Genomic DNA, 23,872 nt, shown 5'->3' with positions numbered 1-23,872 from the left:
TCCACAGATGGAACCATAGGTGCCACGTATCTCCTCAACAACGACCTATGGAATACATTATGTATGGAAAAGGAGTCTGGGAGGGTCAGACGAAAAGACACCGGATTGAGAATCTCAGAAATCCTATACGGACCAATAAAACGAGGTTTAAATTTAGGAGAGGAAACCTTCATAGGAATATGACGAGAAGATAACCAAACCAGATCCCCAACACGAAGTCGGGGTCCCACACGGCGTCTGCGATTAGCGAAAAGCTGAGCCTTCTCCTGGGACAAGGTCAAATTGTCCACTACCTGAGTCCAGATCTGCTGCAACCTGTCCACCACAGAATCCACACCAGGACAGTCCGAAGACTCAACCTGTCCTGAAGAGAAACGAGGATGGAACCCAGAATTGCAGAAAAATGGAGAGACCAAGGTAGCCGAGCTGGCCCGATTATTAAGGGCGAACTCAGCCAACGGCAAAAATGACACCCAATCATCCTGGTCAGCGGAAACAAAACATCTCAGATATGTTTCTAAGGTCTGATTGGTTCGTTCGGTCTGGCCATTAGTCTGAGGATGGAAGGCCGAGGAGAAAGATAGGTCAATGCCCATCCTACCACAAAAGGCTCGCCAGAACCTCGAGACAAACTGGGAACCTCTGTCAGAAACAATATTCTCAGGAATGCCATGTAAACGAACCACATGCTGGAAGAACAAAGGCACCAAATCAGAGGAGGAAGGCAATTTAACCAAGGGCACCAGATGGACCATTTTAGAAAAGCGATCACAGACCACCCAAATGACCGACATTTTTTGAGAAACGGGAAGGTCAGAAATGAAATCCATCGAAATATGTGTCCAAGGCCTCTTCGGGACCGGCAAGGGCAAAAGCAACCCACTGGCACGTGAACAGCAGGGCTTAGCCCTAGCACAAATTCCACAGGACTGCACAAAAGCACGCACATCCCGTGACAGAGATGGCCACCAGAAGGATCTAGCAACCAACTCCCTGGTACCAAAGATTCCTGGATGACCGGCCAGCACTGAACAATGAAGTTCAGAGATAACTTTACTAGTCCACCTATCAGGGACGAACAGTTTCTCGGCCGGACAACGATCAGGTTTATTAGCCTGAAATTTCTGCAACACTCTCCGCAAATCAGGGGAGATGGCAGACACAATGACTCCTTCCTTGAGGATACTCGCCGGCTCAGATAACCCCGGAGAGTCGGGCACAAAACTCCTAGACAGAGCATCCGCCTTCACATTTTTAGAGCCCGGAAGGTATGAAATCACAAAATCAAAACGAGCAAAAAATAACGACCAACGGGCCTGTCTAGGATTCAAGCGCTTGGCAGACTCAAGATAAGTAAGGTTCTTATGATCAGTCAATACCACCACGCGATGCTTAGCACCCTCAAGCCAATGACGCCACTCCTCGAATGCCCACTTCATGGCCAGCAACTCTCGGTTGCCCACATCATAATTACGCTCAGCAGCAGAAAATTTCCTGGAAAAGAAAGCACATGGTTTGAACACTGAGCAACCAGAACCTCTCTGTGACAAAACCGCCCCTGCACCAATCTCAGAAGCATCAACCTCGACCTGGAACGGAAGAGAAACATCAGGTTGACACAACACAGGGGCACAGCAAAAACGATGCTTCAACTCCTGAAAAGCTTCCACGGCAGCAGAAGACCAATTAACCAAATCAGCACCCTTCTTGGTCAAATCGGTCAATGGTCTGGCAATGCTAGAAAAATTACAGATGAAGCGACGATAAAAATTAGCAAAGCCCAGGAATTTCTGCAGACTTTTTAGAGATGTCGGCTGAGTCCAATCCTGGATGGCCTGAACCTTAACCGGATCCATCTCGATAGTAGAAGGGGAAAAGATGAACCCCAAAAATGAAACTTTCTGCACACCGAAGAGACACTTTGATCCCTTCACGAACAAGGAATTAGCACGCAGTACCTGGAAAACCATTCTGACTTGCTTCACATGAGACTCCCAATCATCTGAGAAGATCAAAATGTCATCCAAGTAAACAATCAAGAATTTATCCAGATACTCACGGAAAATGTCATGCATTGATTTCTGATCAATAGTATCTTGAATCTTTTGTACATTTACAACGAGATTATCCATTGAGGAGCACAGAGCCTGAATATCCATGTCCACAGCTGTGTCCTGAAGCACTCTAATGTCTAGGGGAAAAAAAAGACTGAAGACAGAGCTAAGAAAAAAAAATGATGTCAGGATTTCTTTTTTCCCTCTATTGGGAATCATTGGTTTGGCTCCTTGTACTGTTATGGCCGGCAATCAGGCAACACAGCGTGCAGTAATCAGCGCACATACAGAGATCCGGCAATTACCAAAAACAATAGGACGAGCTCTGAGACGTGGAATCTCTGTAGACTGCAGTACCTGATCTATCCTCACACAACTATAAGCAGCAGTGGATTGCGCCTATCACTACCTATGCAACTCGGCACTGCCTGAGGAGCTGACTAGCCTGAAGATAGAAATACAAGCCTGACTTACCTCAGAGAAATACCCCAAAGGAATAGGCAGCCCCCCACATATAATGACTGTTAGCAAGATGAAAAGACAAACGTAGGAATGAAATAGATTCAGCAAAGTGAGGCCCGATATTCTAGACAGAGCGAGGATAGCAAAGAGAACTATGCAGTCTACAAAAAACCCTAAAACGAAAACCACGCAAAGGGGCAAAAAGACCCACCGTGCCGAACTAACAGCACGGCGGTGCACCCCTTTGCTTCTCAGAGCTTCCAGCAAAAGTTAATAGCAAGCTGGACAGAAAAAACAGAAAACAAACTAGAAGCACTTATCTAGCAGAGCAGCAGGCCCAAGGAAAGATGCAGTAGCTCAGATCCAACACTGGAACATTGACAAGGAGCAAGGAAGACAGACTCAGGTGGAGCTAAATAGCAAGGCAGCCAACGAGCTCACCCAAACACCTGAAGGAGGAAGCCCAGAGACTGCAATACCACTTGTGACCACAGAAGTGAACTCAGCCACAGAATTCACAACAATGACCTAAAGAAGCGGCGGTAACAGGCGGCACTCCTGTCCTGCCCTGTCCTGTCCTGCAGCCGGTCTTTTTCCGATGGATTGGGATATGAGAATTGATTCACAACAGCTCAATTTAGGATTTGTGCTGTGGGTTTCCAGTTTCCACTGCCGTGGATATGCTCACAAATATTCCCTATTCAGCAAGGCTAATCCATGTGTCTTCCCAATGTCTCTACTACCGTTTTTAAGAATTGACCTCTTTACTGCTCTCATAGCAAAAAAAAAAACAAACAAAAACGATTTGATATGGATTTTGTCACACTGTAAGAGCCAAAATCCACATAAAATTTTGCCATGAAATTATGTGGAAAAGCGGGTTCCTATATACAATTAAAATATAACTTTTATTATTCAAGTTTAAAAGAAGGTGCAAACATCTAGTGCTGACAAAAGTGCAAAGTGCATACGTTCTAAACAGCAAGAGCACAAGAAGAAGATTCAGAGATCCTCCAAAAAATAGAAAAAAACAGCAAAACAAGGCAGAGAGTCTTACCTGCCTAGGCCTCTAAACAAATGCACTATCAGGATGCAGTGGACCCATGTGGTTAAGATGGAGACTACACAGGTGCAGCATAACCGATGAGGCAGCCACTCTCAACCTACCAAACTAATGGAGGGGGTGGCTGCTTGGCACAATGCTGCACATAAGACATAACCCGTGGAAGCGCACAAGCGCGAAACGATCGTAGTCCTGCTCTTTCTCCCCGCACCGCTAATCTCTCCCAGCCGCCTCTCCTTACTATGTCCGTTGTTATGTTATGATGAATAAAGGACTTTGATTCGCAATCTACCTGGGTGAGTGCCGCATTTTCCTTTTTCTCCTTGGATATATGTCTATGATCAGTTATCAGCCTCTGGATAACTGCTGTTGCAGTATCAACGTATCCCTACCCAACGGTATATAGCTCTTCCTAATGCTTAAAAAAAAAACCACGGTGACCCTGTTGTCATATATGTGCCCTCTAGTAACAGCACATTAGGGCAAAGTAACATATAGAGTCATATACGTAGTATAACCAGTGATACTCATCTGTCTTCTGCTGGTCATATTATGGCAGATGCGGTGACTGTAAATACTGCCAATCTATACAACAGGGTGGAACGTTCACAAACAATATAACAGGGAAGGTCTTTCACATTAATCATTTCATAAACTGCAAAACGAAGGGAGTTATATACAAAATGACATGCAAATGTGGACTAGAATACATTGGCAAAACAAATAGGGAACTTAGAAGAAGAGTTGGAGAACACCACTGTGACACCATTAACAGAAGAGATACCCCGGTTGCCAATCATATCAATAGGTTCCACCAAGGCGACCTGAAAATGTTGAAATTCATGGGTATAGATAGGGTCTATCAGTCCCAGAGAGGTGGAGACTGGGACAGGAGTATACTACAGAGGGAGAGTAGGTGGATTTTCCGCCTGCAAACCACTACACCACACGGTCTGAATGACCACATAGGCTTCTCTTCCTTCCTGTAGAAGCAGGGGATAATAGGGTATCCTGACAATAGGTGCAGCCGCCGTCGAGTGGGGGCGTCACTGCGCAGGTCTAGGGTGCCAACCTCCGCGTCAGGCAGGGATAAGAATAGAGAGGGTCGACATAGGGATTTTTTTCAGCTGCACCCTGTCCTCTTTTTCTGTCGGTGGGGGTCCGTTGTGTCGCCTATGTAGTTTTCTCCTTCCACTAATAGCGGTTTTTTAGTACATCATGCCATCAATCTTTATTATTTTCTGTAAATTACACTGTGCTGTGGGGTTTTATACCATCATCAGTACGTGTGTGCAGATTTTTCCATTTATTTATATTTTTTTGGGTGAAATATACTGCTCTCCGTGGTCCTGTACACCTCATACCATGGTGTTATCACTAGCGTATGTTGGTAGTGAAGGCCTGCATGTACATGTTTTGTAAAAGGCTCTGGGGGAGTTGGTTGTTTCTCTCTCCCCTTGCGGAGTTGGAGGTGCAGAGGAGGCTAGAGAGATGGATGTCTTCTTCTCCCTGTACTTGAAAAAGCGCTAAGCGCTAGAACGCACCGGCTTGTGGGCGAGAGGCATGTAATGCCCGCCCACCGGATATAACGTTACGGCATGGTGCGCCGACGTCATGTTATCCGGAACGATGTGCGCGTTCCCCCTCGTTCCAGGGTGCTGTTGTTGCGGTTACACCGGAAGTGAGGCGCCCGGCGTCCGGACGTTCGACGCGGTGAGACGCCGGGTAGCAACATATAAAAAGAGGCGGTAATCGGTCCGCCATAGCTGTATGCTCACGCAAGACATGTATAAGTGATAGAATCCCCTGATGAATATGACCCATATGAAACGCGTTGGGAAGCACTATACAAGAAAACGGGCCCACAGGGAATAATGCGGTTGGAAGCGAAATGACCGGTATTCTGGGCTACGGATACTCATCACTGCATTAGACTGCCATAATATGACCAGCAGAAGACAGATGAGTATCACTGGTTATACTACGTATATGACTCTATATGTTACTTTGCCCTAATGTGCTGTTACTAGAGGGCACATATATGACAACAGGGTCACCGTGGTTTTTTTTTGTGGTTTTTTTTTAAGCATTAGGAAGAGCTATATACCGTTGGGTAGGGATACGTTGATACTGCAACAGCAGTTATCCAGAGGCTGATAACTGATCGTAGACATAGCTTGCTGGAACGCTATCCTGCCATATGATTACAGTTGTGGTATAGAGCCGTGAGATCTAGAAGTATACGGACTCATAGTCTCTAGCCTGTTTCTGTTGAATATACTGGGGTGTTTTCCTCACACCAGACAATATCGTAGTTTGCGGTTATATGCTTATATATATATATATATATGTATGTGTATATATATATATATATATATATATATATATATATATATATATATATATATATATATATATATATATATATATATACACATACATATATATATATATATATACACATACATATATATATATATATATATATATATATATATATATATACATTTTTATATGTGTCTCCATGTTGTACGTATGCACTTTGCACTTTTGTCAGCACTAGATGTTTGCACCTTCTTTTAAACTTGAATAATAAAAGTTATATTTTAATTGTATATAGGAACCCGCTTTTCCATTTAGTCATTTTTGGTTCTTTTTGATTACCTGAGCCTAGCTGATTTCTGTCATGAAATTATGTATAAAACTTATTGTGCAATTATCTGACGGCGGGCTTTAATCTTAACATTCCGAATGTGATTTTTTAGGTAGCGATTCACTTAAGGCTGTGCAAGTGGCTGTGATCCCAAATGTTGGTCTTTCAGAACATCTTCACCCATATTACTACAGTACGATCGTGGAATAATCCACACCGACACTATGCGTTGGCCAGGGGCCCGGAGGCAGCTACGCTATGCGTTGGCCAGGGGCCCGGAGGCAGCACATGATTGTGTCCTGTCTGTCGTCCAAGCCCAATGTGTCGCCTTCCACATCCTCATCTTACAGCCAAAGCTCCACGTATTCGGAAGCAATACGAGACATTTTCATATGGTGAATGCAATTAAAAGCCATTATGCAGCCGCAGGGAATCAAACATATTATTCGAGCACACTGAAAACACCCGGTTAGCACCCGAGCATGCTCAGATAACACCTTATCCCAGCACATTCGCTCATCACTAGTTAGAAGTTGACACAAAATCTTCAGAAACTTTAGGATTTTATCCTACTCCTTAATGTCTGGGCTTATATTCTATTAGATTGGTATATAAAAGCGTCTTCCGCCGTGCTCTTCTTACAATACTGTGACCTGGCCACGCTAAATCTTTTATGTAGACCCATGAGCTATGGCCTTACGCTTTAAAGGGATGGCTAGGAGTCCTGCTGCTGAATGGGATCGCAGGAGATGGTTGAACACAGCGATCAGCTATTTTCATCCGTCCTGTCTAACCGCAGGACTTCACAGGTCAGCTTTTGGCTTCATTAGGGGTTCATGTGATACTTTGGTTAAGTAATGGGTTGTTTGGAAGGACAAATGTTAGAATCAGTCATAGTGGAGTCAATTCATCATATGTCAAATGGTAAGTATGAACGACCCGGCTATCAACCTGCATAACTAAGCTGCAAAAAAACAGAAGTCAAAGAAAAAAAAGCATAATGTAAAACAGCAGAGTAGGTTTGCACAAAGAAAATCCAACAAAAATGTTTCTTCTATATAGAATTTTGCAGACATGACTTGTTTTATTAATGTGTATTACCAGAAATTGTCTGAAAAAAATAATGCTGGAACATGTCTCCATATAACTCCGTTGCTCTCGAGGATTCGCCCTCTTGCTGACAAAGGGAGTTATAAAGTCCGGCTTGCTTCCTGTGGATTTGCTTACCTAGTAAAATATAACTTGGTTTCTTGAGTCTTTGGGAAGTGACTTCATTTCTCCATCTGTCCCTGTGATCTCTGACAAGCTCCTTGTCACTTTGCATCGAATCTCTATGATCTCCTCCATTCCGATCCTTTCCTGAAACATCTCAGTGTCGATCCATCATTAATGCTGGCCGTGCATGTTAGATAACCATTGGCCAAACATGACGATTATGGCGGTAATGATCATTTAATGTCTGTGGGGGTGTCCGGACTGTCCTCCTATTGCAGATTTTGGGGGTTGGAAATGTAGAATTTGAACAAGCCTGATATTTTTATACTCGCAGAAGATACACCATCATCGAATGTGTCTGGCAGCAGCTGACACCCCTCTCCCCATTGAGCACACATGAGTTGAGCAGAAAGATTTGCAGGACCCTGATCTGTGGCCGTGTCAGTAGTCTGTGGTCTCCATACCAGGATTCCCTGTGCTGCTTCTAGTTAGTAGGGTCTACTAATCAGGAGTAGGGTCTGCTACTCGGGAGTAGGGTCTGCTATTCGGGAGTAGGGTCTGCTACTCGGGAGCCAGGGTCTGCTACTCGGGAGCCAGGGTCTGCTACTCGGGAGCCAGGGTCTGCTACTCGGGAGCCAGGGTCTGCTACTCGGGAGTAGGGTCTGCTACTCGGGAGTAGGGTCTGCTACTCGGGAGTAGGGTCTGCTACTCGGGAGTAGGGTCTGCTACTCGGGAGTAGGGTCTGCTACTCGGGAGTAGGGTCTGCTACTCGGGAGTAGGGTCTGCTACTCGGGAGTAGGGTCTGCTAGTCGGGAGTAGGGTCTGCTAGTCGGGAGTAGGGTCTGCTAGTCGGGAGTAGGGTCTGCTACTCGGGAGCCAGGGTCTGCTAATCGGGAGCCAGGGTCTGCTAATCGGGAGCCAGGGTCTGCTAATCGGGAGCCAGGGTCTGCTAATCGGGAGCCAGGGTCTGCTAATCGGGAGCCAGGGTCTGCTAATCGGGAGCCAGGGTCTGCTAATCGGGAGCCAGGGTCTGCTAATCGGGAGCCAGGGTCTGCTAATCGGGAGCCAGGGTCTGCTAATCGGGAGCCAGGGTCTGCTAATCGGGAGCCAGGGTCTGCTAATCGGGAGCCAGGGTCTGCTAATCGGGAGCCAGGGTCTGCTAATCGGGAGCCAGGGTCTGCTAATCGGGAGCCAGGGTCTGCTAATCGGGAGCCAGGGTCTGCTAATCGGGAGCCAGGGTCTGCTAATCGGGAGCCAGGGTCTGCTAATCGGGAGCCAGGGTCTGCTAATCGGGAGCCAGGGTCTACTAATCGGGAGCCAGGGTCTACTAATCGGGAGCCAGGGTCTACTAATCGGGAGCTAGGGTCTACTAATCGGGAGCTAGGGTCTACTAATCGGGAGCTAGGGTCTACTAATCAGGAGCTAGGGTCTGCTAATCAGGAGAGGTTGGGAATGTCGGCATGCAGGAGGAGGTTCATGTAGACTGATGATCAGGGTCTTAAAAGTCCTTTTTTCCCAACTTCAGACTGTCCTAAAAGGGCAGGTATTGGGAGAAAGAAGGGTTAGACATACTGACTTTCAACATGCTTTGTTTTTTTCTAAAGAGATAAACCTTTTCACTACACATGCACGCTCAGCTGAGACCAGCCTTCAAGTTTATAGAGGGGTCGGGAGGGATAGTTATCTAAAGTGTATGGCCAGCTTGTGGGGTCTCTCGCAGACAACTCCATGGGTGCTTAGGGTCATAAATGTGAATTTCTCTTCTCTGATAAATACTTTCTCACTGATCTTTCCATATCTTTCTTGTCATCCTGTTTCCGTTCTGTGTCTGTTGTGAACTAATACAAAACATTTTGTGCCACCTCTGCTGTGGCCTCATCCGTCCCCCTGTTTCTGTGCTCTCTGGTTTTCTGTGCCCCCATGTTCCCTGTGATGGTGTCCGTGATGTGCACGCTCCAGGCTAGCATTGGATGACGTCATCCGACACAGGCAGCTCAACCTATCATCCCGTTTTTCTCCCAGGGTGGCAGGGGAGAATGATTTTCTTCAGACTGTTATAAACAAAGTGATTGCTGCCAAGGAAGTCAACCACAAAGGTCAAGGTATGTACTTTTCATGCAATCTTCACATCGGGACTCGTAGCTGGGAAAATCCTCTCTGCGGCTCTGTAATTAAAATCGCAATGTACTTAGTAGAGGGTTTTTATTTTAATTAAAATAAATGATTGTGCTCAAAAACGAGGAGAAGATCATTTGTCACCTCTGCAGGATACTCACATTCAGTAGGTCTCTGAGAAGAAATCTCATAATCATAGACACAAGGCTGATTTTGGTGTCTTTTCCAAAGCAAGAATCCTAGTTTTAGGAATTGTAACCCTAAAAAGTGACTCTAGGTCCTTGTAGATGAACTGAAATTTGCAACAAAACATTTTAGCTGCCTGAAGCCACCACTAGGGGGAGCTCAGGAGATTACCGTATACTGTTCTTCTATATATTTCACTGTATGAAAATGATCTCTCCTCCAGAAGGAAAAAGCCATATATCAAGCAAACCAGACACTCCTCAAATAACTGCCCCTCATAGTTCATGTTTGTTTTTTTTTTTTGCATAGAGCATTGCCTGGAAATATATTCCAATGCTCTCTCCTCATTGATACAAGGTCCTTCCCTAACTTTATTCTGAAAGCAATCTACAGTAAGTCCTAATTGTCCTCCTATGTCAGGATGCCAAAACACATTGGTTAGGTCATCACAGTCTGATTGATGGATGTTCGACATCTGGAATCCTTTCATCGATTAATACCTTGTGCCGTGGTTGACAAAAGTACACATCTAGAGACCCGGAAAACACCACAGCTTGGTTCCCGTTGACTTCACTGGGGGCTGGGCCAAGGTAACCGAAAATGGCTACTACACAGATTATAGAACTGGTGTTCCTGCTCCGTATACTTTTGGCAACCACATCACCAGATATCTGTTCATCGATGAGGTTCAGATGTCAGACCCCCACCAATCTGATATTGATGACCTAACCTATTTGGGGGTAGTCAATCTTGCTTTAAAGGGAATCTATCATCCGCATACAACCCAATGTGTAAATCAAACATCACCTCTATATAAAGTAGATAACATAGGATGCACTATTCACTAAAAGGGATGTCACAGCTCACCTCCTCCCGTACAATGACTGATAACACCTCTATGTACAGTAGATAACACAGGATCCACCATTCACAATAGATGATGTCGCAGCTCACCTCCTCCTCCTGTATAATGACTGATAACACCTCTATATACAGTAGATAACACAGGATCCACCATTCACAATTGGTGATGGAACAGCTCACCTCCTCCTCCTCTAGAATGACTGATAACACCTCCATATACAGTAGATAACACAGGATCCACCATTCACAATAGGTGATGTCACAGCTCTCCTCCTCCTGTGCAGTTGCTGATAACTCCTCTATATACAGTAGATAATGCAGGATCCACCATTCACAAAAGGGGATGTCACAGCTCACCTCCTCCTCCTGTACAATGACAGATAACACCTCTATATACAGTAGATAACACAGGATGCACCATTCACAAAAGGTGATGTCACAGCTCACCTCCTCCTTCTGTACAAGGACTGATAACACCTCTATATACAGCAAATAACACAGGATCCTCCATTCACAATAGGTGATGTCACAGCTCTCCTCCTCCTGTGCAGTTGCTGATAACTCCTCTATATACAGTAGATAATGCAGGATCCACCATTCACAAAAGGGGATGTCACAGCTCACCTCCTCCTCCTGTACAATGACAGATAACACCTCTATATACAGTAGATAACACAGGATCCACCATTCACAATAGGTGATGTCACAGCTTACCTCCTCCTGTACAATGACTGATAACACCTCTATATACAGTAGATAACACAGGATCCACCATTCATAATAGGTGATGTCACAGCTCACCTCCTCCTCATGTACAAGGACTGATAACACCTCTATATACAGTAGATAACACAGGATCCACCATTCACAATAGATGATGTCGCAGCTCTCCTCCTCCTCCTGTACAATGACTGATAACACCTCTATATACAGCAGATAACACAGGATCCACCATTCACAATAGGTGATGTCACAGCTCACCTCCTCCTGTGCAGTTACTGATAACTCCTCTATATACAGTAGATAATGCAGGATCCACCATTCACAAAAGGGGATGTCACAGCTCACCTCCTTTTCCTGTACAATGACAGATAACACCTCTATATACAGTAGATAACACAGGATGCACCATTCACAAAAGGTGATGTCACAGCTCACCTCCTCCTCCTGTACAAGGACTGATAACACCTCTATATACAGTAGATAACACAGGATCCACCATTCACAATAGGTGATGTCACAGCTCACCTCCTCCTTCTGTACAAGGACTGATAACACCTCTATATACAGCAAATAACACAGGATCCTCCATTCACAATAGGTGATGTCACAGCTCTCCTCCTCCTGTGCAGTTACTGATAACTCCTCTATATACAGTAGATAACACAGGATCCACCATTCACAATAGGTGATGTCACAGCTCACCTCCTCCTTCTGTACAATGACTGATAGCACCTCTATATACAGTAGATAACACAGGATCCACCACTCACAATAGGTGATGTCACAGCTCACCTCCTCCTCCTGTACAGTGGCTGAGAACACCTCTATATACAGTAGATAATACAGGATCCACCATTCACAATAGGTGATGTCACAGCTCACCTCCTTCTCCTTATGTACAATGACAGGTAACACCTCTATATACAGCAGATAACACAGGATCCACCATTCACAATAGGTGATGTCACAGCTCACCTCCTCCTCCTGTACAATGACTGATGACACCTCTATATACAGTAGATAACACAGGATCCACCATTCACAATAGGTGATGTCACAGCTCACCTCCTCCTCCTGTATAATGACTGATAACACCTCTATATACAGTAGATAACACAGGATCCACCATTCACAATAGATGATGTCACAGCTCACCTCCTCCTCCTGTACAATGACCGATAACTCCTCTATATACAGTAGATAACACAGGATTCACCATTCACAATAGTTGATGTCACAGCTCACCTCCTTCTCCTTATGTACAATGACTAGTAACATCTCTATAAATGAAAACTCAAACTTAAGACAACTATTGTACTTGTGCCCAGAAAAAAATTAATAATTACTGATGGAAATACATTTTTATGTAATGGGTAAAACCTAAACTAATCGCTTACATAGGAGTTAGGCCTCTTTCACACATCCGTCTTTTTGTTTCCATCAAAATCCGTTGTGGTGTTAAAAAAAAAAACGGATCCAGCAAATTTCCCCGCTGGATCCATCTTTTACTCATAGACTTGTATTAGTGACAGATTATGACGGATGGCCTCACGTTTTTTCCGTTGTGCGCAGGATCCGTTGGAATTTGTGTATCCGTCGCCTTGAGAGAACGTACAAAGGAACGTTTTTTTTGTCTGCGTCAAAAAGTCGGGCAGCGACAGATCCTGTTCCGTCCGTCATTGGCTATAATAGAAGGCCATGGGCGCAGGATCCGTCGCTGTCCGTCAAAAGATGGAATCCAGCGACGGATTCCATTTTTTTGAAACTGAGCATGCCCGGAAGAATTTTTCTTCAGTTAATTTAACCCATTTTTCCATTCTGGGTAAAGGAAAAAAAAATTTTCTCTTGCTTCAACGGATCCGTAAAAAAAACAAACGGATCCAGTGCATCAGTTTTTTACAATCTGCACAGGATCCGTCTTTTCAACACTTTGACGGATTGTGACTGATTCTAAAAAAACGGATGTGTGAAAGAGGCTTAATGGAAAGGCCAAAAAGCGACAAAACTGAGCTCCCCAAAAGATGGCCAGTGACGCGGGATGTCAAAATGTAAAATCTATATACTGTTACTGATTTACCACGATAACCAGGGTTAAAAAGTGAGTCACGCAAGAAAGAGGCGTCACGCTCTGCGGGAGAGAAGAAATACGAGAAAGGAGACCGAAACAATGCACAATGGCACGGAGATGGTAGATTCTCGAAATGAATTGTGGGCACCACAAACACATCGCTGTAAGTGGAGAAGACGACCGAAATAGAACTATCATTTTTATAGATAATGATGTGGGAAAAATGTTTTTTTTTAACTGCATGTAATATAGATATCTGATTTAAACAATAGGTCCATTTCTGACGACCCGTTCCCTTTGTCCCTTTGTTTGCACCAACCATTTTATTGGTGGAGATAAGTAACTTCATCACGCACCAGCTGCCATAGATATTATTGTTGGCCGGTCCCACTGTAATGGAGTTCTGCCAACCGGCTTATATGTAGGAAACTTAGTAGCCAGTCGAGTATAGCATCCGAGCATCAAACAATATGTCCCAAGCCAAACGGGCCAGCTAGCTGCTAGGTGAAGCTCCATAGCTGCCAGGTGGATAATTATTTGGCCGCAGCAATCGATGTCTGTGTCAGTCTTTAGGCTCGGGCTACACGGAGACTTTCTGCAGCCATTCTAATTGTAGCTGTCAAATCACAGATGCCGTCCATGAGCTCAATATAGGAACGAAGCTCATGTTCGTTACAATGAATCGATGGCGCTGCAAAACAAACTTGGTGTATTCCCTGTCTGTACCCAGAGAGAAAGACTTAAGTCATACATGCATCTGTACAGATCAGACAGATGCAGTGGGCTAGTTATCACGGCGGATATAGCCAGGGAATGGGCATCTAAACTGAGACATGGCAGCCTAGTAGTAACCGGAGAGTTGGGGGAAGTTTAACGTTGCGATATTGACTGGAAAGTCAGTATTTTAATTTGTACATGGTTCCCATTGACTGTAACAAAAAAAAAAAAACAAAAGAAAGAAAAAAATATATAGTATATAGAAAATGTTATATATAATTTTTACATACATCCAATCATATCTTACATACGGTAGTGTAGCCTGGTCCAGAGTACGTTCATACCGAAGGGCGCTAGGTGCTAAGTCCGAATCAAGCCAGACAGCATGAGATATAGAGAAAATACAGAAAACAGCACTCATGATGCAGTTAAAAGGAATATTTAATCAAAAAATGACCCATTGCTGTACAATGACAGATGATTCTTTTATACAGTGGCTAACATAGGATCCACCATTCACAATAATGTCACAGCTCACCTCTTCCTCCTGTACAATGGCTGATAACATCTCTATCTACAGTAGATAACACAGGATCCACCATTCACAATAGGTGATGTCTCAGCTCACCTCCTCCCCCTCCTGTACAATGGCTGATAACACCTCTATATACAGTAGATAATACAGGACCCATCATTCACAATAGGTGATATCACAGCTCACCTCCTCCTGTATAATGTCTAATAACACCTCTATATACAGTAGATAACATAGGATCCACCATTCACAATAGGTGATGTCACAGCTCACTTCCTCCTCCTGTACAATGACTGATAACACCTCTATATGCAGTAGATAACACAGGATCCACCATTCACAATAGGTGATGTCACAGCTCACCTCCTCCTCCTGTACAACGGCTGATAACACCTCTATATATAGCAGATAACACAGGATCCACCATTCACAATAGGTGATATCACAGCTCACCTCCTCCTGTATAATGACTGATAACACCTCTATATACAGTAGATAACACAGGATCCACCATTCACAATAGGTGATGTCACAGCCCACCTCCTCCTGTACAATGACTGATATCACCTCTATATACAGTAGATAACACAGGATCCACCATTCACAATAGGTGATGTCACAGCCCACCTCCTCCTGTACAATGGCTGATAACACCTCTATATACAGTAGATAACACAGGATCCACCATTCACAATAGGTGATGTCACAGCTCACTTCCTCCTCCTGTACAATGACTGATAACACCTTTATATACAGTAGATAACACAGGATCCACCATTCACTATGTGATGTCACAGCTCACCTCCTTCTCGGTTTGTAATGAGCTTTGCCCTAATCATGCTCATTACATCAACACCTTATCCGAGCATGCTCGCTCATCACTAGTCAGGAGAAGTGGACGTGCAAACTATAGATACTTCTGCTTCTCTGAGTGTAGATCCACCTCTGTGCCGTAGACTAATGTAAATCTTCGGATTCAAGTCTTGGATGTGAAGAATGGGTAACCATTGATGAGAGAGACGTCATTAAGTCTTATCCCCTAATGAGGTTGAATTGTATAGGATGAACACAAGCTGTCCGCTAAATATATCTCCCGAGGCCTTACGATGGCGCCCTATGACGTGTAATCCTTTGTTACTCTCCCGGCAGGTCTGTGGGTAACAATGAAGCTGCTGCCTGGTGACATTCATCAGATCAGAAAGGAATTTCCTCATCTTGTGGATAGATCTACAGCCGTGGCGCGTAAAATGGGATTCCCTGAGATCATCATGCCAGGTGTGCAGCTCTGCAATTACTGGGGTTAATGGGACAGGGCAGCCGGAGTCTGTGCCGCTAATTTCATGTTGTACCAATTAGTAGACTAAAGAAATAATGATTGTAATATATATATATATATATATATATATATATATATATATATATATATATATATATATATATATATATATATATATATATATATATATATATATATATATATATATATATATATATGTATGTATATAAATATATATATATATATATATTTTATTTTTCAAAGCTCAACCCTGGACTATAAAGCAACGGATGGGAGTTACCGTGTAATAGACCCTCCCATATCATATGTTTTTAGTGCTAACAAATCCATAATCTCTGTTCACACCCTGTAAAACATCAGCTTTTACTACGTTTTTTTCCGAATTTGCAGCTTAATTACAACCTTTAACTATGGAAATATATGAATAATGGACTCCAGGGTGTTACAATTCCCCTTGTCATTTGTGTGTGCCTGTATATAGCAGGATATCATCCCTCTGGTGGGGCAAATGGTAACACCCAGTTTCAATCTGTTACTTTATTACAGATTTTCATTACTTGTTTATTCCCGTTTTTACGTCACTTTGGCATTTGTCGGAAAATGTCCTGATTCGGGCCATATAGTTACGTACTTTGCCTTTTAACTGCCTTTGTCAGCAAAAAAAAGTCTATTATCATATGAGCAAATGTATTGGAGGATTTGATTCCAGGTTTCACAGTGCAAAACTGCATACATTATGAAATAAGTCTCTTAGACCTGATGAGGCTCGTGTATTTGCTTTGAAAAATTCATGTCAGAACAGGTTGTATAATCGTGATATTATGATGAGCATTTTTATAAATTCAGATATAGACTGAGAAAGCTCATGAGTCCAAGTGTATTCAGTCTCCGCACGTTCTCCCAGCCTGACTGGCAGCCGCAGCTTGTACTAAGCAGTGTGAGATCTCAGCAGAGGGGGAGGTACTCTGAGGAGCTGTCAGTGCAGCTTGGTGAGATTATGCCGGCATGGACTATCATTGTGAGTACAACAGTCATTGGATCTAATGTATGTTTATTTTCTGAATTCTGGTCCACTTTAAGGACACATTCAAAACAAGCAGTAAAAGTAGCAGAGTCTGAACCAAGCTGCCATGAGACCATGTGGGAAGAGGTGCAATTTTACAGGGATTGTCGTCTCCTTAAACAGAGCAAACGTTACAATACGGAGACATAAAACAGATTTATTGCATGTGATAATACTGCTGCTCTCTGCCACACTATTCGGCTTTTTATATGTAATCACCCTTAAAGGGGTTGTCCATTTTTGGGACATTTTTTCCCCTTCTTTTTAAATACATGCAATTGGGGCTAAAAAAAATCATTTTTGCAATTGGGTTTAATTAAAACTTTTGCACCAGTTGCCTCTTTATTACACTGTGTACTGTTGCCTGCCGAATGAGATAAGCCACATAGACAATGTAATGCAGCGGCTATAGGAGCAAAATTGATAGTGAAACCCAATTACAAAAAATATTTTTAGCCCTAATTTCAAGCATTTAAGTGAAAAAAAAAATAAAAAATTTTCCACATAGGTGGACATCCCTTTCAAGATTATTAATACTGCCTATCCCTGAGACGCGGCTTTTCCTGGCATCAAGCGTATTTTACCTGGCCCATAATAGGGTTTTCTGACTGCTGGCAAAGTAAAAGAAGCAGAAAGTGCTCTAGAAAGGAAAAAAGATCACTTATGATCCAGCACGCATGCTCCGCCGGTCCTGCACCACCATGTGACTGCCACAGCCAATCAGCAGCCTCCACGGGCATGTGCCGCGCTATCTGCCAGTACCTTATTTTAGAGCATTTTCTGCTGCTTTTCTCCCGAGTTTGCAGCCGCTTCTTCGTTCTGGTTTTGCTACGTTTGCATGTTCAGCTGCAGCTGGCTGCTTTCTTGCAAGCGTCCGCATTACCTGCTTCTGAAATTGCTTTGGGAAACAAATTAAAAGGAAACAAATAAACCACAACAGGAGGAGGAGGACCGAAAGAAGAATGGAGGAAAAGAAAGGAATAAAGGGGTAAACAAAAAATCAGGAGGAAAAGGCATCCTTTCATTAAAGTTCTGATGGAAGAAACTTTCCTTTTTTTTATTCTTATTGATTCATCTTGGCGTCTTTTAGGTTGCACCTTTCTGATAGAATCCCCTCCATACAGATATATTGAGCATTCCCTTTTAATATATCTCCGACTATTCCGGATATGTGCCGGGTGGAAGGTGCGGCGTGATCTATCTTTAACTGTAACATTTACAGCTTGATGGCCGCTGCGATTCTCTTCCCTTTTTATAAGAAATCAGGAAATCATTGCCTGGAAGCGGCAGAGTGCATTGTGTTGGCCTGGATTTCTTCTTGCTAGTTTTATAAGCCATGAAAGCACAGCGATGTTCTTTTATTAATTATGCATGAGCATCGCCACCGCAGTAGAACATCCTGGCTGTTACATTAAACTCCAGCAAGGTTTTTGGAGTTATAACTGGAGGCTCTGTTTTTTTTTTTTTTTTCCCTTTTTTTTTCTATACTTAAAGGGAAAATATAGAGCAACGGAGAAGAACCTTCCTTAGTACGTGGCCTTCAGAACGCCCACGTCACATCTTGATAAAACTTCAGAAACATTACATGCAGCTAATAACATCCAGACGAGTGCACCTATAGTCTAGGAGCGCTCCTGGCAGCTTGTCATCGGCTTTGTTACTCCATGGGAGACTACAGATTACGCCACCACGTTGCATTTTATTCTGCTAATGTATTTAAAGAGGTTTTCCAATTCCAAATTATTGATGACCTCTCCTTAGGATTGGTCCCACACCCAGCACCCCACCGATCAGCTCTTTACTAAGCGGAACAATACAGCCCCCTTGAATTGCGTATTGGCCGGTTTCCGATACTGAAGATCCGCTCCCATTGAAATGAGTTTGAGCTGAGCTCCATTACCGGAGAACGGCAACTACACAATGTACAGGGCTGCTGCGGGACATGCTAAGAGCTGATTGAGTTGGGAAAAGGGGGCCAGTTTTGGTTCCCTACGGATCTGATAATGATCATTTATCCTTATGTTGGATAATTGGGTTCTGTGTTACCTATTTTTAAAATTTTTGCATTTTTTCCCTTTTTTTTTTCCCACCAGGTGATGTTCGCAACGATATCTATGTTACAATGTTTCAGGGTGACTATGATAGAGGCAACAAGACCACGGCCAAGAATGTGGAGGTCACCATGTCTGTATTTGATGAGGATGGGAAGCGACTGGAGGTAATTGTTCTTCACCCGGTTTGCCTACACAAATTTAGGGTATATACATTGCAGTCATAATTTTTTTTTTCGAACCATTTCGCAATAAAATATCCACAATATATTCAAAATGCGGACCCCCTCTTCAATTTTTTCAGCACAGTAATGGTAAACAGAGTCCAAGCTTCCCAGACGTCTTCGTGCATACTGTGCTTTGATCGTCTGATTTAGTTCGTCGGGTCCTTGAACGGACCAGATGAAAGCAGAGTAGTCTGAGAAGACGGGACTAGAAATCAGAGAAATTGTCTTTAAAAAAGAAAATGAAATGGAGGCAGTGGGCATTTCTAAGTTGCTTCATTGGGTTAGTCCAGGAACCATCTCATTTGGATAATCACTTTATTGATAACAAACTTCCATGCAATGTTTCAACCACTCAGGGCCTTTATCAAGCCATAAAAATAAGAGGTGTGCATTTATGGCTTGATAAAGACCCTCTGTGGCCGAAACGTGGCATAGACGTTTTTTGTGTACATTGTTATCAATAAAATGGTTATCTGAAGGAGATGGTCTGGTGCCTTGGATCCTGGAGTTTTAAATTGTTACAACATCTTGAAGGATAGTACCAAGACTGCACGGACTACAGAGTGGTGCACGGGATATACCTTTTGCAAAAAAAAAAAAAACCAGGAATTGTGGGTGTTGTCTGCTGCCACCAGGATGCAGGGCCGGTTTTAGACAAAGTGGGGCCCTAGGCAAAAATTTAAAGTGGGGGCCCCAAATGATATCATTGCACTGTGGCCCCCATATTTAGGGGCCTTACAGTTAGGGTGGCACATGTTAAGGAGCTGAAACTCCTAAACCCTTCATCCAATTTTAATGATGATACCCTCAAATGAAAGCTGAAAGTCTGAACTTCAACTGCATCTGAATTGTTTTGTTTAAAATTCATTGTGGTAATGTCTATAACCAAAATTAGAAAAATGTTGTTTCTGTCTAAATATATATGGACCTAACTGTATATCGGCCAACGGGTCTGCCACTATTAGCTGTACGCAGGGGCGTTGCTAGGGTCAGAAAAGATTGGGGGCCCAAGACAAAGAGTTGCCCCCAACCCCCTCTTAATTTTTTTTTAACTCTTCAGATAACAGTGCTAACTCTCTGAGAACAGATAATGTAGTAGATGTCACCTGCAGTCCTATGTAACACAACAGATAGACATAGCGTTTCAGACTAAGACTATGTTCACATGCAGCATTTTTTTCAGTAGCCAAAACCTTCTCTATTAGCAGTAAAAATGTTGCGTTCAAAACACCTGTTTTTCAGCTTGTTTTGTGGTGTTCTTCACACTTTTTTCAGCTTTTTTTTGGAGTGAGGATGTTTGTTTTGTCTACAGTATGTTTAAGGCCACGTTCACACGTTGAGTGTTTGGTCAGTATTTCACATCAGCATATGTAAGCCAAAACCAGGAGGGTGAGAACTACAGAAGTAGTGACGCGTTTCTCAGGCTACGTGAACACGTTGCAGATTTTGCTGCGGATCTGCAGCAGTTTTCCATGCGGTGTACAGTACCATGTAAACGTCTGGAAAACAAAATCCGCAGTGCACATGCTGCGGAAAATACCGTGCGGAAACACTGCGTTGTATTTTCTGCAGCATGTCAATTCTTTGAGCGGATCCCGCAGCGTTTTACACCTGCTCCATAATAGGAATCCGCAGGTGTAAAAACGCTGTTGAAAACTGCACAAAAACCACGGTAATTCCACGATAAATCTGCAGGTAAAGCTGAGGGGATTTAAAAAGTGCTACAGTTCTGAAATCCAGTCAGAAAACAAACAAGCGCATGCAGGAGATTTTGGAAATCTCCTATGTTTTGCTGGCACTTTATAAAGCAGCTTTTCGCCATGTTCATATGCAGAAGTTTTGCAGCTTTTTCTTTTGAAAATAAGAAGTTTACAGCATTTTACAGCACAAGCAAAAACTGAGATTTTCAGAAATCTCCTGCACACCCTTTTATTTCCCCGGACAGAATTTCACAACTGCAGCCTTTTTTAAATCTGCAGCGTGTCGCTTTCAGCAATTTTTTTCACCCGTAGAAAGCAATGAAAAAGTTTAAAACATGCTACAAATGTTGCAATGTTGTTTTTTGCTGCGTTTTTTGTGAATAACACTAACTTTATTAAACATGTACTGTAGACAAAATGCATACTGTAAAAAAAACAAACAGCAAAAGCTCTAAGGGTGTGTGCCCGCAATCAGTGAACGCTGCGGGTCGGCTGCTGTGTACTTGTGCAGCGTCCAACCCGCAGCGGCCACATGTTACAGTATAGTGGATGGGATTTCAAGAAATTCCATCTCTACTATGCGTGCACTGACACCCGCACCTCACCTGCGGAGACGGACATGCGGCGCGTGTCTCCAGACTGCAGCATGCCAATTTATCTGGCGTAGACACGAGTCTCCACAAGAGAAATCTCACCCCTGCAATGTATAGGACGCGGTGATTCTGCACAGATCAATGAACACACGCGGAATCATCTGTGTTCAAAAGATGGCAGCACTTTGGACGCAGCACGTGTCCACTGCGTCCAAGGTGCTACCATTTCCGGATACTCTGCACATACTCTAAAAAATGGGTGTTTTGAAAGCAGTGTTTTTACTGCCAAGAGAGCAGGCTTTGGCTGCAAAAAAAAAAAATGCACCCAAAACGCTGATTCCTATGCACACCTGTACTATATGTGTATGGTTTACCCTTATTATTTCACGTGGGAATGCATTTATTTCTATATAATAAATACCCTGATTTAGCAGACAATATTCCTGCCTTGTGTCATCCAGACTGTAGTGACAGCAGGTTGCACTTTCAGATTACAAGCAGTGACTGTGGTCAGAGCCAATGGCTGCTGTGTGTGACTGTGAAACCTGATCCTACAGCAAACAGCACAGAGCTCTGGGGGCACATGAGTAAATCACAGCACTGAGGGGGTCTCAAGGGGGGTTTGGGAGAGACGCCACTGCTGTACACCCTCTGGGCACTTCATACAGGGGCTGCAGAGGTAGGGGGCCCCCTTTCTATGTGGGGGCCCCAGGCGTCTGCCTGGTCTGCCTGTGCCAAACACTGGCCCTGCCAGGAGGCTGAAAGGAAGACCAATAAAAGTTGGCTTTTCTCGTCTCATGCAAGCTAAACCTTCAGCTTGGTGTCAGTAGGAGGCGGCAGAAGATACTTATGGGTGAAGGATACTAAGTCTACTCCAAGGGATGTCTCCTATAAGAGTAAAGAACCCTCTCATGCACTTCAACAAGCCACACAGCATTTGACAGAGTTCTAACCAGAAAATGGAAGCATCAAGACGGACATTTTCAGAAGATTTTTTTTGCAGCAGATGTGCTCTAAGTGCGCTTTTTTCATAAGGTAGACCCCTGGTGTCTTGTTTGTCCAATTTCACCACCTTACCTGTCGCAGACACAGTGTCCCTGAATAGAGATGGGCGCACACCTGGATCTTCGGGTTCGCCCTTACAGTTGCACTTGAATGGTGGACCTGAATATCCAGTTTTTGCCACACTGTCATGTGCATCTATCCGCTACTAATCCCATAGTTGTATGGTAAATAAATACACAGCCAGAATAAAGTTCTTTATTAGAATTAAAACAAAACACACTTTTACTTTTTTATATGAAAATAACAAACACAGTTATACTCCCCTAACGCCCATTCCATTGAATCCCTCGTCTCCTGTAATAAAACAAAAATAAAAAAACAACAACATCCCTCACCTGTCATTTTGTCGGTAATCCATGTCTGGGATATAAATCGTTTTCAATTTTGACAGTGCCAAGATACGACTGCACAGGCTGAGAACCACAGGTGAATGAGCTGCTGCGAGCGCAGCCTCAGTGACTAGCGGTGACGTCATCGAGGTTACTGCCGGTCACTGGGGCTGCGTTCTCAGCCAGGCTGAACTGCGGTGACCTCTGTGAGATCACCGCTAGCACCGTGAGACTCGGTGCAGAGGCGAGTTCAACGCATTTCAATTTCACCGCTGTGAAATTCTCCAGGTGAACTTGCCTCTGTACCGTTTAGACTTTTTCTCACGGTGCTAGCGGGGATCTCGCCGAGGTCACCGCAGTTCAACCTTGGTCAGCTCTGCAGAGCAACATTTTGAATTACGCTGAAATGCGCATGCTTGACCTCTGCTCTATCTATTGTCTACTTTGGGACTGCTGGAAATGGTCAAACGATTTACTCTGCTCTCTCAAGCAGTCCCATAGACAATGATGGAGCGAATTCGAGCATGCCAACTTCCGCTACATTTAAGACTAGGTGAGTTCTCTGAAAACTACTGTCCGAGCTGTAAGACCTTCAACAATCAGTAAGTTGTTGCTTATCCTATGTGTAGGAGAAGACTTTCGATTCGGACACTTCCCTTTTCAGTAATGGTGCTCCAATCTGTTGATATCATAGTCCTTGCTGCATAGAATATATGCTGTGTATATATATATATATATATATATTTAGTTTTTTTTTCCCTTTATTGATTCATGTTTATTATGAAGCATATTCCGATTTGTTTATAATATTTCATCACAAGTTAAAAACCCCTCTCGTTATACTTTATTAAGAAACTCCACTGTACGTCTTCTGCTGAATTATGGGGCTATT

General features: G+C 43.5%; 1 protein-coding gene across 1 annotated transcript in view; it reads left to right on the top strand.

Annotated features, from left to right (window-relative positions):
• The window catches only part of DOCK1 (dedicator of cytokinesis 1), a 421,618-nt gene that overhangs the window by 107,458 nt on the left and 290,288 nt on the right, over nt 1-23,872 (top strand). Inside the window, exons 12-14 of the mRNA XM_069753948.1 lie at nt 9,470-9,549; nt 15,805-15,930; nt 19,109-19,233. Coding sequence (XP_069610049.1) covers nt 9,470-9,549; nt 15,805-15,930; nt 19,109-19,233 — 331 coding nt within the window. The remainder of the gene's footprint in view (nt 1-9,469; nt 9,550-15,804; nt 15,931-19,108; nt 19,234-23,872) is intronic.

This window comes from Ranitomeya imitator, chromosome 2, assembly GCF_032444005.1.
Source record: "Ranitomeya imitator isolate aRanImi1 chromosome 2, aRanImi1.pri, whole genome shotgun sequence".
Taxonomy (NCBI): Eukaryota; Metazoa; Chordata; class Amphibia; order Anura; family Dendrobatidae; genus Ranitomeya; species Ranitomeya imitator.
The sequence above is the reverse complement of the archived record's forward strand: the minus strand, read 5'-3'. Positions and strand labels throughout refer to the sequence as shown.